The sequence below is a fragment of the Pelodiscus sinensis genome, unplaced genomic scaffold (assembly GCF_049634645.1).
Source record: "Pelodiscus sinensis isolate JC-2024 unplaced genomic scaffold, ASM4963464v1 ctg108, whole genome shotgun sequence".
NCBI lineage: Eukaryota > Metazoa > Chordata > Testudines > Trionychidae > Pelodiscus > Pelodiscus sinensis.
In genome coordinates, this window is record NW_027465888.1 from 13,668 (window position 1) to 27,837 (window position 14,170).

General features: G+C 71.0%; 1 protein-coding gene across 1 annotated transcript in view; it reads right to left on the bottom strand.

Annotated features, from left to right (window-relative positions):
* The window catches only part of GRIK5 (glutamate ionotropic receptor kainate type subunit 5), a 35,319-nt gene that overhangs the window by 12,295 nt on the left and 8,854 nt on the right, over nt 1–14,170 (bottom strand). Inside the window, 4 exon segments of the mRNA XM_075916046.1 lie at nt 236–289; nt 5,789–5,967; nt 7,099–7,264; nt 8,308–8,405. Of these exon segments, the coding sequence (XP_075772161.1) occupies nt 236–289; nt 5,789–5,967; nt 7,099–7,264; nt 8,308–8,405 (497 nt within the window).

Here is a 14,170-nt window from a genome sequence, read left to right on the forward strand (position 1 = left end):
TGGGAGCAGTGGGGGAATGGAGGGCAGGGGCACAGCGGGGGGGCCCCAGCAGAGCTGGGAGCAGCGAGGGGATGGGGGGTCGGGGGCGCAGCGGGGGGCGGGGGGCCCCGGCACAGCATGACGCCGGCAGGGGGCTGGGCAGCTGGGAGCTGATAGGGGTCCGGGCTGGCGGGGGAGGTGGGCGGAGCCAGCCCTGCCCCCCAGTCAGGAGGCCCCGCCCCCCGGCCGGGCTCACCATGGTGGTCAGGATGTATTTGTAGAAGGCCGAGGTCATGCCGAGCTCCGAGGCCTGCGAGAGAAGTGGGGAGTCAGAGCCTGGCCCTGCCAGTGACCCCCGGCTGCCACCTTGGTGCTGTGAACTTCCCCACAGCAGTGCCCCCAGCCCGGCGCCGCGAACGTCCCCGAATCCCAGGACCGGCAGGGCCCTCGCGAGGCATCGAGTCCCCCGCCCCACGGCAGGGCCCGGCCCCGTCTCCCCACATCTCTCCTAACCGTGGGGCCCACACTGGACACCACGCCCCAGCTGGGGCCCAGGGCGCAGCGCCGGGGGGGGGGACGCCTCGTGCCCGGCTGTTCACGCAGCCCGGAATCACGTTTGCTCTTTCGCCCTGGTGACTCCTATTTCGCTTGTACCCCCCCCCCCCCCCCCCCCCTCGAGCCCTTCTGCAGGGTCCTCCCTGGACAGTCGCTTCCACCCTGTGCCGGGTCGGCCCCCCGCCGTGCAGCACTTTGCACTGGTCCGAATCCCCCCCATCCCGGTGCCCTCGGCCCATGTCCGGTGTGTCCAGATCCGGTCGAACGCCCCCCCCCCCCCCCCCCCGGCTGGGGATCAGCTGCAAACGAGACGCGTCTCTGCCGACAGCGAACTCGCCGCTGAAGATACTGAACAGAACCGGCCCCCCCAGGCCCGGCGGATCCCCCTGCTCTGCCCGCCCGGCCTGGCTGGGACCCGCCAGTGACTCTGGGACCGGCTCCCCAGCTGGTTCTGCGCCCGCCTGGGGCAGCCCCGGCCCGGCTGGATGGGCCTCGTGCATTGGTGCGAGGGGCGTGCAAGACCCTGTCAAAAGCCTCACTAGAGTCCTGGTCCCGCGTCCCCCTGCCCCACCCGGCGCGGCGCCCTGGCACAGTCGGCTGCCAGCTTGGCCCGGCCTGGGGGGTTCTTGGCAAGTCCAGGCCGCCTGCTACCTGGCGCCTTATTGTCATCCAGGTGTTTGCAGACGAACCCTTAATTACCTGCCTCGTTAGCGTCCCTGGCCCAGGGTGACACTGGCTGCTCTGTGGACTCCGGGGTTGCTCCTACCCCTTGTGGATGGGCCCTCGCCGTCCTGTCCCACCCCTGGAACCTCTCCCGACGGCCCTGCCAGCCGAGCCCCCACCAGGCCCTGGCGCCAGGGGCTCCCCCGCAGTGCCCCCCACCAGGCCCTGGCACCAGGGGCTCCCCCCACAGTACCCCCCACCGGGCCCTGGCACCAGGGGCTCCCCCACAGTGCCCCCCACCAGGCCCTGGCACCAGGGGCTCCCCCCACAGTACCCCCCACCGGGCCCTGGCGCCAGGGGCTCCCCCCACAGTGCCCCCCACCGGGCCCTGGCGCCAGGGGCTCCCCCACAGTGCCCCCCACCGGGCCCTGGCACCAGGGGCTCCCCCACAGTGCCCCCACCGGGCCCTGGCACCAGGGGCTCCCCCACAGTGCCCCCCACCAGGCCCTGGCACCAGGGGCTCCCCCACAGTGCCCCCACCGGGCCCTGGCGCCATGGGCTCCCCCACAGTGCCCCCACCGGGCCCTGGCACCAGGGGCTCCCCCACAGTGCCCCCACTGGGCCCTGGCGCCATGGGCTCCCCCGCAGTGCCCCCCACTGGACCCTGGCGCCATGGGCTCCCCCCACAGTGCCCCCACCGGGCCCTGGCGCCAGGGGCTCCCCCCACAGTGCCCCCACCAGGCCCTGGCGCCATGGGCTCCCCCCACAGCGCCCCCCACTGGACCCTGGCACCATGGCCTCCCCCCGCAGTGCCCCCCACCGGGCCCTGGCGCCATGGGCTCCCCCCCGCAGTGCCCCCCAGTGGACCCTGGCGCCAGGGGCTCCCCCCGCAGTGCCCCCCCACCGGGGCCCTGGCACCATGGGCTCCCCCCGCAGTGCCCCCCACCGGGCCCCTGGCACCAGGGGCTCCCCCCACAGTGCCCCCCACCGGGCCCTGGCACCAGGGGCTCCCCCCACAGTGCCCCCCACCGGGCCCTGGCACCAGGGGCTCCCCCCACAGTGCCCCCCACAGGGCCCTGGCACCAGGGGCTCCCCCCCACAGTGCCCCCCGTCGGGCCCCTAGCGCTATAGGTTCCCCCGCAGTGCCCCCCACCGGGCCCTGGCGCCATGGGCTCCCCCCACAGTGCCCCCCACCGGGGCCCGGGCACCAGGGGCTCCCCCACAGTGCCCCCCACAGGGCCCTGGCACCAGGGGCTCCCCCCACAGTGCCCCCCGTCGGGCCCTAGCGCTATAGGTTCCCCCGCAGTGCCCCCCACCGGGTCCTGGCGCCATGGGCTCTCCCCCCACAGTGCCCCCCCACCGGGGCCCTGGCGCCAGGGGCTCCCCCCCACAGTGCCCCCCCACCGGGCCCTGGCGCCATGGGCTTGCCCCGCAGTGCCCCCACCGGGCCCTGGCACCATGGACTCCCCTGCAGTGCCCCCCACCAGGCCCTGGCACCATGGGCTCCCCCCCGCAGTGCCCCCCACCGGGGCCCTGGCGCCATGGGCTCCCCCCGCGCAGTGCCCCCACTGGGCCCCTGGCGCCAGGGGCTCCCCCCACAGTGGCCCCGTGTGACGTAGTGGGGGTACTTGCTGGGCTGTGGTGACCCTGCTGTCTGGAGCAAGACGCCAGCAGGGAAAGCCTCACTAGGCAGAGGTGCCAAACTTGTTGAACCAGTGGCCAGACACCCCCCCATGGAGAGGAACAAAGGAAGGTGGATGCTGCCCTGGCTGGGGGGCAGGGCTGGAAGAGGGTTAGTTAGTTCCTATCTGGAAGGCAGGGAATAAGGAGCTGGGGAGGGGGCTGGGACTCCCCTATCTCAAGGGGGGGGCACTGAGGCCTCTTAGCCCCAGTTCCTGTAACCAGATTACATCTGTGCTGGCTGAGCTGGGAGGAGCAATAAACCACCCTCAATTCCACTGGCTGGTGCAGTCTGTTTGTGCCATTTCGGGGTGCAGGGGACGGGGGACCCCCAACGCGCCGTCACACCCCGTCAGACCCTGGCGCCATGGGCTCCCCCACAGTGCCCCCCACCGGGCCCTGGCACCAGGGGCTCCCCCACAGTGCCCCCCACCGGGCCCTGGCGCCATGGGGCTCCCCCACAGTGCCCCCACCGGGCCCTGGCACCAGGGGCTCCCCCACAGTGCCCCCACCGGGCCCTGGCACCAGGGGCTCCCCCACAGTGCCCCCCACCAGGCCCTGGCACCAGGGGCTCCCCCACAGTGCCCCCCACCAGGCCCTGGCACCAGGGGCTCCCCCACAGTGCCCCCACCGGGCCCTGGCGCCATGGGCTCCCCCACAGTGCCCCCCACCGGGCCCTGGCACCAGGGGCTCCCCCACAGTGCCCCCCACCAGGCCCTGGCACCAGGGGCTCCCCCCACAGTGCCCCCACTGGACCCTGGCACCATGGGCTCCCCCACAGTGCCCCCCACTGGACCCTGGCGCCAGGGGCTCCCCCCGCAGTGCCCCCCAGTGGACCCTGGCGCCAGGGGCTCCCCCCGCAGTGCCCCCCACTGGACCCTGGCACCATGGGCTCCCCCCGCAGTGCCCCCCAGTGGACCCTGGCGCCAGGGGCTCCCCCGCAGTGCCCCCCACCGGGCCCTGGCACCATGGGCTCCCCCCACAGTGCCCCCCACCGGGCCCTGGCACCAGGGGCTCCCCCCACAGTGCCCCCCGTCGGGCCCTGGCGCCATGGGCTCCCCCGCAGTGCCCCCCACTGGGCCCTGGCGCCATGGGCTCCCCCGCAGTGCCCCCCCCACCGGGCCCTGGCGCCATGGGCTCCCCCGCAGTGCCCCCCACCGGGCCCTGGCGCCATGGGCTCCCCCACAGTGCCCCCCACCGGGCCCTGGCACCAGGGGCTCCCCCCACAGTGCCCCCCCACTGGACCCTGGCACCATGGGCTCCCCCCGCAGTGCCCCCCCACTGGACCCTGGCACCATGGGCTCCCCCCGCAGTGCCCCCCACTGGACCCTGGCGCCAGGGGCTCCCCCGCAGTGCCCCCCACCGGGCCCTGGCACCATGGGCTCCCCCCACAGTGCCCCCCCACCGGGCCCTGGCGCCATGGGCTCCCCCCACAGTGCCCCCTGTCGGTCCCTGGCACCAGAGGCTCCCCCCACAGTGCCCCCCCGCCGGGCCCTGGCACCATGGGCTCCCCCCACAGTGCCCCCCACCGGGCCCTGGCGCCATGAGCTCCCCCGCAGTGCCCCCCACCGGGCCCTGGCACCAGGGGCTCCCCCACAGTGCCCCCCACCGGGCCCTGGCACCAGGGGCTCCCCCACAGTGCCCCCCACCGGGCCCTGGCACCAGGGGCTCCCCCCACAGTGCCCCCCACCGGGCCCTGGCACCAGGGGCTCCCCCACAGTGCCCCCCACCGGGCCCTGGCGCCATGGGCTCCCCCCACAGTGCCCCCCACCAGGCCCTGGCACCAGGGGCTCCCCCAGAGTGCCCCCCACCGGGCCCTGGCGCCAGGGGCTCCCCCCACAGTGCCCCCCACCGGGCCCTGGCACCATGGGCTCCCCCGCAGTGCCCCCCACAGGGCCCTGGCACCAGGGGCTCCCCCCGCAGTGCCCCCACCGGGCCCTGGCACCATGGGCTCCCCCCACAGTGCCCCCCACCGGGCCCTGGCGCCATGGGCTCCCCCCCGCAGTGCCCCCACTGGGCCCTGGCGCCAGGGGCTCCCCCCGCAGTGCCCCCACCGGGCCCTGGCGCCAGGGGCTCCCCCCACAGTGGCCCCGTGTGACGTAGTGGGGGTACTTGCTGGGCTGTGGTGACCCCTGCTGTCTGGAGCAAGACCCAGCAGGGAAAACCTCACTATGCAAAGGTGCCAAACTTGTTGAACCAGTGGCCAGACACCCCCCATGGAGAGGAACAAAGGGAGGTGGATGCTGCCCTGGCTGGGGGGCAGGGCTGGAGGAGAGTGAGTTAGTTCCTCGCTGGAAGGCAGGGAATAAGGAGCTGGGGAGGGGGCTGGGACTCCCCTATCTCAAGGGGGGGCACTGAGGCCTCTTAGCCCCAGTTCCTGTAACCAGATTACATCTGTGCTGGGCTGAGCTGGAGGAGCAATAAACCACCCTCAATTCCACTGGCTGGTGAAGTCTGTTTGTGCCATTTCGGGGTGCAGGGGACGGGGAACCCCCAACGCGCCGTCACACCCCGTCAGACCCTGGCGCCATGGGCTCCCCCCCCAGTGCCCCCCACCGGGCCCTGGCGCCGTGAGCTGCCCCCCCCAGTGCCCCCCACCGGGCCCTGGCGCCGCGAGCTGCCTCCCCCCAGTGCCCCCCACCGGGCCCCTGACGCCGCGAGCTGCCCCCCCCAGTGCCCCCCACCGGGCCCTGGTGCCACGAGCTGCCTCCCCCCAGTGCCCCCCACCGGGCCCCTGACGCCGCGAGCTGCCCCCCCCAGTGCCCCCCACCGGGCCCCTGACGCCGCGAGCTGCCCCCCCCCAGTGCCCCCCACCGGGCCCTGGTGCCACGAGCTGCCCCCCCCAGTGCCCCCCACCGGGCCCTGGCGCCACGAGCTGCCCCCCCCAGTGCCCCCACCGGGCCCCCCGCACCTTCTGGAGGATGAGGTGGGAGAGGGAGGCGTTGGCGTCCACGATGATGGTCGAGATCTTGTCGTCCCGAATCTCCTTGAGCAGCGGCGTGGGGTCGTGGGCGTCGTCCAGCATGCGGATTGACAGCGTCTCCTTGGAGATGAGGAACTGGCGCACGAGCTCCTCCAATCGCAGCAGGCCTGCAGGGCGAGGGCAAGGACAGGGTAACTCCCTGCCCCACGGCGCCCCCGAGCCCTGCCCCACGGCGCCCCCGCTGACCCCTGCCCCACGGCGCCCCCGAGCCCTGCCCCACGGCGCCCCCACTGACCCCTGCCCCACGGCGCCCCCGCTGACCCCTGCCCCACGGCGCCCCCCTGAGCCCTGCCCCACGGCGCCCCCGCTGACCCTGTCCTACAGCGCCCCCACTGACCCCTGCCCCACGGCGCCCCCGCTGACCCCTGCCCCACGGCGCCCCCCTGAGCCCTGCCCCACGGCGCCCCCGCTGACCCTGTCCTACAGCGCCCCCGCTGACCCCTGTCCTACGGCGCCCCCGCTGACCCTGCCCCACGGCGCCCCCGCTGACCCCTGCCCCACGGCGCCTCCCCTGACCCTGCCCCACGGTGCCCCCGCTGACCCCTGTCCTACGGCGCCCCCACTGACCCCTGCCCCACGGCGCCTCCCCTGACCCTGCCCCACGGTGCCCCCGCTGACCCCTGTCCTACAGCGCCCCCGCTGACCCTGCCCCACAGCACCCCCGCTGACCCTGCCCCACGGCGCCTCCCCTGAGCCCTGCCCCACAGCGCCCCCCTGACCCCTGTCCTACAGCACCCCCCCGACCCCTGTCCTACGGCGCCACCGCTGACCCCTGCCCCACGGCGCCCCCCGACCCCTGCCCCACGACGCCCCCACTGACCCCTGTCCTATGGCGCCTCCCCTGACCCTGTCCTACAGCGCCCCCGCTCACCCCTGCCCCACAGCGCCCCCCATTCCCTGCCCCACGGCGCCCCCGCTGACCCCTGCCCCACGACGCCCCCGCTGACCCCTGTCCTATGGCGCCCCCGCTGACCCCTGCCCCACGGCGCCTCCCCTGACCCTGTCCTACAGTGCCCCCGCTCACCCCTGCCCCACAGCGCCCCCCGTTCCCTGCCCCACGGCGCCCCCGCTGACCCCTGCCCCACGACGCTCCCGCTGACTCCTGTCCTATGGCGCCCCCGCTGACCCCTGCCCCACGGCACCTCCCCTGACCCTGTCCTACAGCGCCCCCGCTGACCCCTGCCCCACGGTGCCCCCATTGGCCCCCTGCCCCACGCGCGGGGGCGTCAGAGCCTCACACTCGGCCTTGGCGCAGATGAGGCTGGCGGAGGGCGAGTCGAAGGACTGCAGGATGCGCGCCACGGCCAGGCTCAGGTCCTCGTTGCTGGGGTAGAGGCTGACGGAGGCGAAGCGCAGATACTGCAGGCGCGGGGTCTCCTCGGGGCCCACCTTGACGTGCGGGATCTGCCGGGACGAGACGGGTCAGCGCGGGCGGGGGGCGGGGCGAGATGGGGAGGGGCGGGGCAGGGTGAGACAGGTCAGCGCGGGCGGGGGGCGGGGCGAGATGGGGAGGGGCGGGGCAGGGTGAGACGGGTCAGCGCGGGCGGGGGGCGGGGCGAGATGGGGAGGGGCGGGGCAGGGCGAGACGGGTCAGCGCGGGCGGGGGGCGGGGCGAGATGGGGAGGGGCGGGGGAGGGTGAGACGGGTCAGCGCGGGCGGGGGGCGGGGCGAGATGGGGAGGGGCGGGGCAGGGCGAGACGGGTCAGCGCGGGCGGGGGGCGGGGCGAGATGGGGAGGGGCGGGGCAGGGCGAGACGGGTCAGCGCGGGCGGGGGGCGGGGCGAGATGGGGAGGGGCGGGGCAGGGCGAGACGGGTCAGCGCGGGCGGGGGGCGGGGCGAGATGGGGAGGGGCGGGGCAGGGCGAGACGGGTCAGCGCAGGCGGGGGGCGGGGCGAGATGGGGAGGGGCGGGGCAGGGTGAGACGGGTCAGTGCGGGCGGGGGGCGGGGCGAGATGGGGAGGGGCGGGGCGAGATGGGGAGGGGCGGGGCAGGGCGAGACGGGTCAGCGCGGGGGGGGCGGGGCGAGATGGGGAGGGGCGGGGCAGGGCGAGACGGGTCAGCGCGGGCGGGGGGCGGGGCGAGATGGGGAGGGGCGGGGCAGGGGGGGCGGGGCGAGACAGGTCAGCGCGGGCGGGGGGCGGGGCGAGATGGGGAGGGGCGGGGCAGGGTGAGACAGGTCAGCACGGGCGGGGGGCGGGGCGAGATGGGGAGGGGCTGGCGGGGGAGGGGCAGGGCAGGGTGGGCGGGGCGAGACGTGTCAGGGTGGGCGTGGGAGGGGGCGGGGAGGATCAGGCAGGCGGGAGGGGGCGGGATGAGATGAGGAGGGGCCGGCGTGGGAGGGGCAGGGTGGGGGGCAGGGGAGGGGCGGTGTGGGATGGGGAGGGACGAGACAGGTCGGGGGGGCAGGGAAGCGGGCGGGGGAGGAGCAGGGCCGTGCCCCCACTTACCTCCTTCTCCCCACAGATGTGGCTGACGGTGGCAGCCGAAGCCGGGCTGGATGCAGGTCCCAGAACCGACACCACGCCCTTGGGCAGGATCTGGCACACTGCGGGGAGAGAGCGCACGTCGGCCCCTCGTGCACGCACCCACTCGCACACTCACGTGCCCAGCCCGCAGATCCGCCACCTACCGTTGCACGCCCAGACTCCTCTGTGCCACTCGCACGCTGTGCCGTAGTGGGGGGGAACTTGCTGATTTCTATGGGTCTGTGGTAACCCCACTGGCTGCCGCCGGTACCACAGCCCAGAAGGAGAGGGAGGGGTCATTATGCAAAGGGATCTCTCGACTGGTCCGCCCAGCCACCCCCCATGGAGAGGGACAAAGGGAGGTGAATGCTGCCCTGGCCGGGGGGCAGGGCTGGAAGAGGGTTAGTTAGTTTCTGTCTGGGAGCATGGAGGAAGCAGCCTCAGCAACAGGCTGGGGGGTTTAGAAGCCGAGACCCCCCCCCATATCAAGGGGGGCTGAGGCATCCTAGCCCAGCTCTGGGACCAGGCTACATCTGTGCTGTGCTGTATCCTGGAGGAGCAATAAACTTCCTCTATTCCACCGGCTGGTGCAGTCTGTTTGTGCCATTTCGGGGTGCAGGAGACGGGGGACCCCCAACGCGCCGTCACACTGGTGTCAGGAGTGGGATGCACTGCACCCCGTGGATGAAGCTCCCAGCGGCGAGCGACAAGGCGCCGTAGAAGCAAGAGCCCTGGAGCCAGGCGTGCTGGAGACAGAGCGAAGCGGTTCCTGGGAATCGTGGGGCGCTGCAGCACTAGACTGGTGAGTCTGCACCGAGGGGCCCAGCGGGCAGATGGCCTACGCCCGACTCTTGAAGGCAGAGCTGGTGGCGCTGTGCAGAGAGAGGGGCTTGCCTGTGCGGAAAGCAACCAAGGCCAGAATGACCAGCCACAGGGCCAGGATCTTGTCCCCAGGGGAAGCAGCCAGACCCCCCCCCGAGAGTGTGTCAGGCTCAGAGAGGGGGAGGAGCGCTGGAACCCACCGGAGAGATGAGACAGCGTCTCCCGGGAGGCCTGCAAGCCGTAGCCCATCTAGGGCAGGGGCCAGCCAAGCAGAGCTGCGGCGCCTGGAGATCCAGCTGCGGATCAAGGAATTGGAAGTAGAGGACTGAGAGAGGGACCGCCAAGATCGAGAGAGGGACCGCCAGGACTGAGAGAGGCAGCGACAGCATGAGCTGGCCATGGCAGAGCGGAGAACCGGCGGGGCACCGGCTGCGCCAAGTGCGGATGGGCCCCAGGGTCCCAGGACTGCCAGACGCTTGGAGAGGCTCGTGGTGGCCCAATTGAAGGACGTGGGCGACATAGACGGGTTCCTCAGCTCCTTTGAGAGGGCCTGTGGACTGCAACGGGTCCCCCCAGCTGACTGGCTGCAGGAGCTCATCCCCGCACTGAGCCAGGAGGCGGCCGGAGTGCTCAGTCAGCTGGAGGACCTACAGCCAGGGGATTACAACCGAGTCAAGGAGGCCCTGCTGCACAAGTTCGGGCTGACCCCCGAAATGTACAGGAAGAAGTTCCGGGGGGTACAGAAAGGGCCATGGGAGACCTATGTGGACCTGGCCTCCCGCCTGGCGCAATACGGCCGCAAGTGGGTGTCTGGAGTCGGAGCCCAGACCGCAGAGGAGCTGCTCAAGCTGGTCATGATGGAGCAGTTCTATGAAGCGTGCCCACCCAAACTGAGGCTGTGGCTCAAGGACCGGAGACCAGAGAACCCCCAGGAGGCCGGGAGACTGGCGGACGAGTTCACGGAGAGCCGGTCCGGGGATGAACGGGAGTCCCGGAGAGAGAGGGAACCGCGCAGAGACCGGATCTCGGCTGAGCAACGGAGGGAGTCAACTACGGGGCGAGACCAAGGAACAGGTCGTCTGCGCCCCAGAGAACCAGCCAGGGCCTGGACAGAGACAGCCCAAAGCCTAACTTGCCAGCGCTGTGGGCAAAAAGGCCACAAGAGGGCTCAGTGCACCAGGTCCCAGGACCGGGGACTTTCCAGGGTTAACTGGCTGGGGCGGGAGGAAGGGCAGGCTGCCCCAGAGGCAGGGGCTGGCAGGCAAACCTCAGCTCAGAGAGAGGGGAAGGATGCTCAGTGCACCTCCCCTGGGAGGTCTGATTCTCAGGAGGCGGATTTCTCCGTGTACCGGGTGGGGGCAGGACGGCCCCTGCGGAGCGAGTGCCTCATACCCCTGGAGGTGGATGGTAGGAAGGTGACGGGCTTCTGGGACACGGGGGCGGAGGTGACTCTGGCCCGATCCGACATAGTGGCCCAGGAGCGGATACTACCCCACGCGCAGCTGACCCTGAAGGGCATAGACGGGTCCCCGTTTAAGGTGCCTGTAGCCCGGGTGCATCTGAAATGGGGGGCCAAGGAAGGCCTCAAGGAAGTGGGGGTGCACCCGCACTTGCCCACCGAGGTGCTGATGGGGAATGACCTAGAGGAGTGGCCCCATGAATCCCAGCGGGCTCTAGTCACCACCCGGCGCCAGAGCCAGCGGGGGGCTGACAACGTGGGTCCAGGGAAGGACTCCTGGCAGCGTCCTCAGGGTCCCATCCCAGTGGACACGGGGTCCAGCCAGGCTGGGACTCCGGACCTAGGCAAAGGTGGGGAACAGGTCCCGATCCCTGCCTCAGCAGCTGAATTCCAGGCTGAGGTGCAGGCAGACCCCTCCTTGCAGAGGCTGAGGGACCAGGCTGGCCTCCGTGCAGCTCGGCCCCGGGGGAGAGGTGGCCAGGAGAGATTCCTGCGGGAGCGTGGACTCCTGTTCCGTGAATGGCTTCCCCCCAGGAAGGTGAGGGCATGGGGGGTCCAGCGGCAGCTGGTTGTCCCCCGAAAGTATCGCCTCAAGCTGCTGTATTTGGCCCACGATGTCCCCGTTGGGGGCCACCGGGGGATCCGGAGCACCCGGCTGAGGCTGCTCCAGCACTTCTATTGGCCGGGAATCTTTACAGCCGTGCAGCAGTACTGCCGGTCCTGTGACTCCTGCCAGAGGGGCGGGAAGGCCCAAGACAGGAGGAAAGCGGCTTGGGGGTCTCGACCCCAGATAGAGGACCCTCTGGGCTTGCTGAGAGAGCTATGGGAGGGGAAAACCCCCCTGGATGGAGCTTCGGGGGTGGAAGCCGCCCTGGCTGTCCAGAGAAGGCTCACTGGGCTCATGGCCCCGGCCCGAGAGACCCCGGCCAGAGATCAAGGCCAGCGGAAGGGTGGGAGTGACCCCCGAGGACAGGCCTGTGCCAGTCGCCCTGGAGCGGGGCGGCGAGTGGACAGAGGGAAGCCAGCTCATGTGGGGCCTCGCCGCGGCCGGCCCGAGTCAAGGGGAGCACCCATGTCCCCGGGGCGGGTTCCCACGCAGAGGAACCGAACTTCCTTAGGTCACGAGCGGAGTGACCCTGCTCAGTTCGCTCTCGGAGGGGGGAGAACTGTGACGTAGTGGGGGTACCTGGCTGGTTTCTATGCTGCTGGCTCTGGGGTAACCCCACTGGCTGCCGCCGGAACCACAGCCCAGAAGGACAGGGAGGGGTCATTATGCAAAGGGGTGTCTCAACCTGTCTGACCAGCTACCCCCATGGAGAGGAACAAAGGAAGGTGGATGCTGCCCTGGCTGGGGGGCAGGGCTGGAGGAGAGTAAGGGTCTGTCTACACTACCCTGCTAGTTTGAACTAGGAGGGTAATGTAGGCATACCGCACTTGCAAATGAAGCCCGGGATTTGAATTTCCCGGGCTTCATTTGCGTAAGCGGGGAGCCGCCATTTTTAAAACCCCGCTAGTTCAAACCCCGTGCAGTGCGGCTACACGGGGCTCGAACTAGGTAGTTTGAACTAGGCTTCCTATCCGAACTATCGGTTAACCTCGTGGAATGAGGAGTAACAGGAGTTCGGAATAGGAAGCTTAGTCCGAACTACCTAGTTCGAGCCCCGTGTAGCCGCACTACACGGGGTTTGAACCAGCGGGGTTTTAAAAATGGCGGCTCCCCGCTTACGCAAATGAAGCCCGGGAAATTCAAATCCCGGGCTTCATTTGCAAGTGCAGTATGCCTACATTACCCTCCTAGTTCAAACTAGCGGGGTAGTGTAGACAGACCCTTAGTTAGTTTCGGTCTGGGAGCATGGAGGAAGCAGCCTCAGCAACAGGCTGGGGGGTTTGGAAGCCGAGACCCCTGCCCCATATCAAGGGGGCTGAGGCATCCTAGGCCTGCCCTGTAACCTGATGACATCTGTGCTGTGCTGTATGCTGGAGAAGCAATAAACCACCTCTATTCCACCGGCTGGGGGAGTCTGTTCGTGCCATCTCGGGGGTGCAGGAGACGGGGGACCCCAACGCGCCGTCACACACGCCCGCTCCTCTGTGAACACCATTCTTGTGCACTCTCCATCGCACGCTCAGGCGCACACATCCGCTCCACGTGCAACAAACACCCCTGCCCACTCACACACTCATCTCTTCCCAAATGCCCACTCCGTCTTCCACAAACGCACCCCCGCCTTGCACACCCACCTTGTCTCTCCACAAACGCACCCCAGCCTTGCACACCCACCTTGTCCTTCCAAACGCACCCCAGCCTTGCACACCCAACTTGTCCTTCCACAAACGCACCCCAGCCTTGCACACCCACTTTGTCCTTCCACAAACGCACCCCCACCTTACACACCCACCTTGTCCCTCCACAAATGCACCCCAGCTTTGCACACCCACCTTGTCCCTCCACAAACGCACCCCAGGCTTGCACACCCACCTTGTCCTTCCACACAAACGCACCCCAGCCTTGCACACCCTTGTCCCTCCACAAACGCACCCCAGCTTTGCACACCCTTCTCTCCACAAACGCACCCGTCCTCCTTTACTTGCCCACTCAGCCTCACTTTCTTGCTGTGACACGGGGAATGCCCTTAACCATGTGCCTGAATGCAGGGTGTGCCTCAGTTTCCCCAATGTGTTTCTCAGGTATCCAGGAATGGGGATCGGTGCAGAGCCCTCCCCGAGGGCAGGCGTGGCTGCCACTGGCTGCCTGGCACCGAGACTGGCCAACCCTTTGTGCCCGGGGACTGATGGCCGGGCCAGCGTGGCAGAGGGCAAACAGGGGCCTGTTCCCTGAGGAGAAGACTGGTCTGGATGGGCTGGAGGGAGGGGCCATTGGGGGGCTGGGAGGCTGGGCTGGAGGGAGGGGCTATGGGGGGTGGGAGGCTGGGCTGGGGGGAGGGGCCATTGAGGGGCTGGGAGGCTGGGCTGGAGGGAGGGGCTATGGGGGGTGGGAGGCTGGGCTGGGGGGAGGGGCCATTGGGGCTGGGAGGCTGGGCTGGAGGGAGGGGCCATTGGGGGGCTGGGAGGCTGGGCTGGAGGAAGGGGCTATGGGGGGTGGGAGGCTGGGCTGGGGGGAGGGGCCATTGGGGGGCTGGGAGGCTGGGCTGGAGGGAGGGGCTATGGGGGGGTGGGAGGCTGGGCTGGGGGGAGGGGCTATGGGGGGCTGGGAGGCTGGGCTGGAGGGAGGGGTTATGGGGGGTGGGAGGCTGGGCTGGGGGGAGGGGCCATTGGGGGGCTGGGAGGCTGGGCTGGGGGGAGGGGCTATGGGGGGCTGGGAGGCTGGGCTGGAGGGAGGGGCTATGGGGGGTGGGAGGCTGGGCTGGGGGAGGGGCCATTGGGGGGCTGGGAGGCTGGGCTGGAGGGAGGGGTTATGGGGGGTGGGAGGCTGGGCTGGGGGGAGGGGCCATTGGGGGGCTGGGAGGCTGGGCTGGAGGGAGGGGTTATGGGGGGTGGGAGGCTGGGCTGGGGGGAGGGGCTATGGGGGGTGGGAGGCTGGGCTGGGGGGAGGGGCTATGGGGG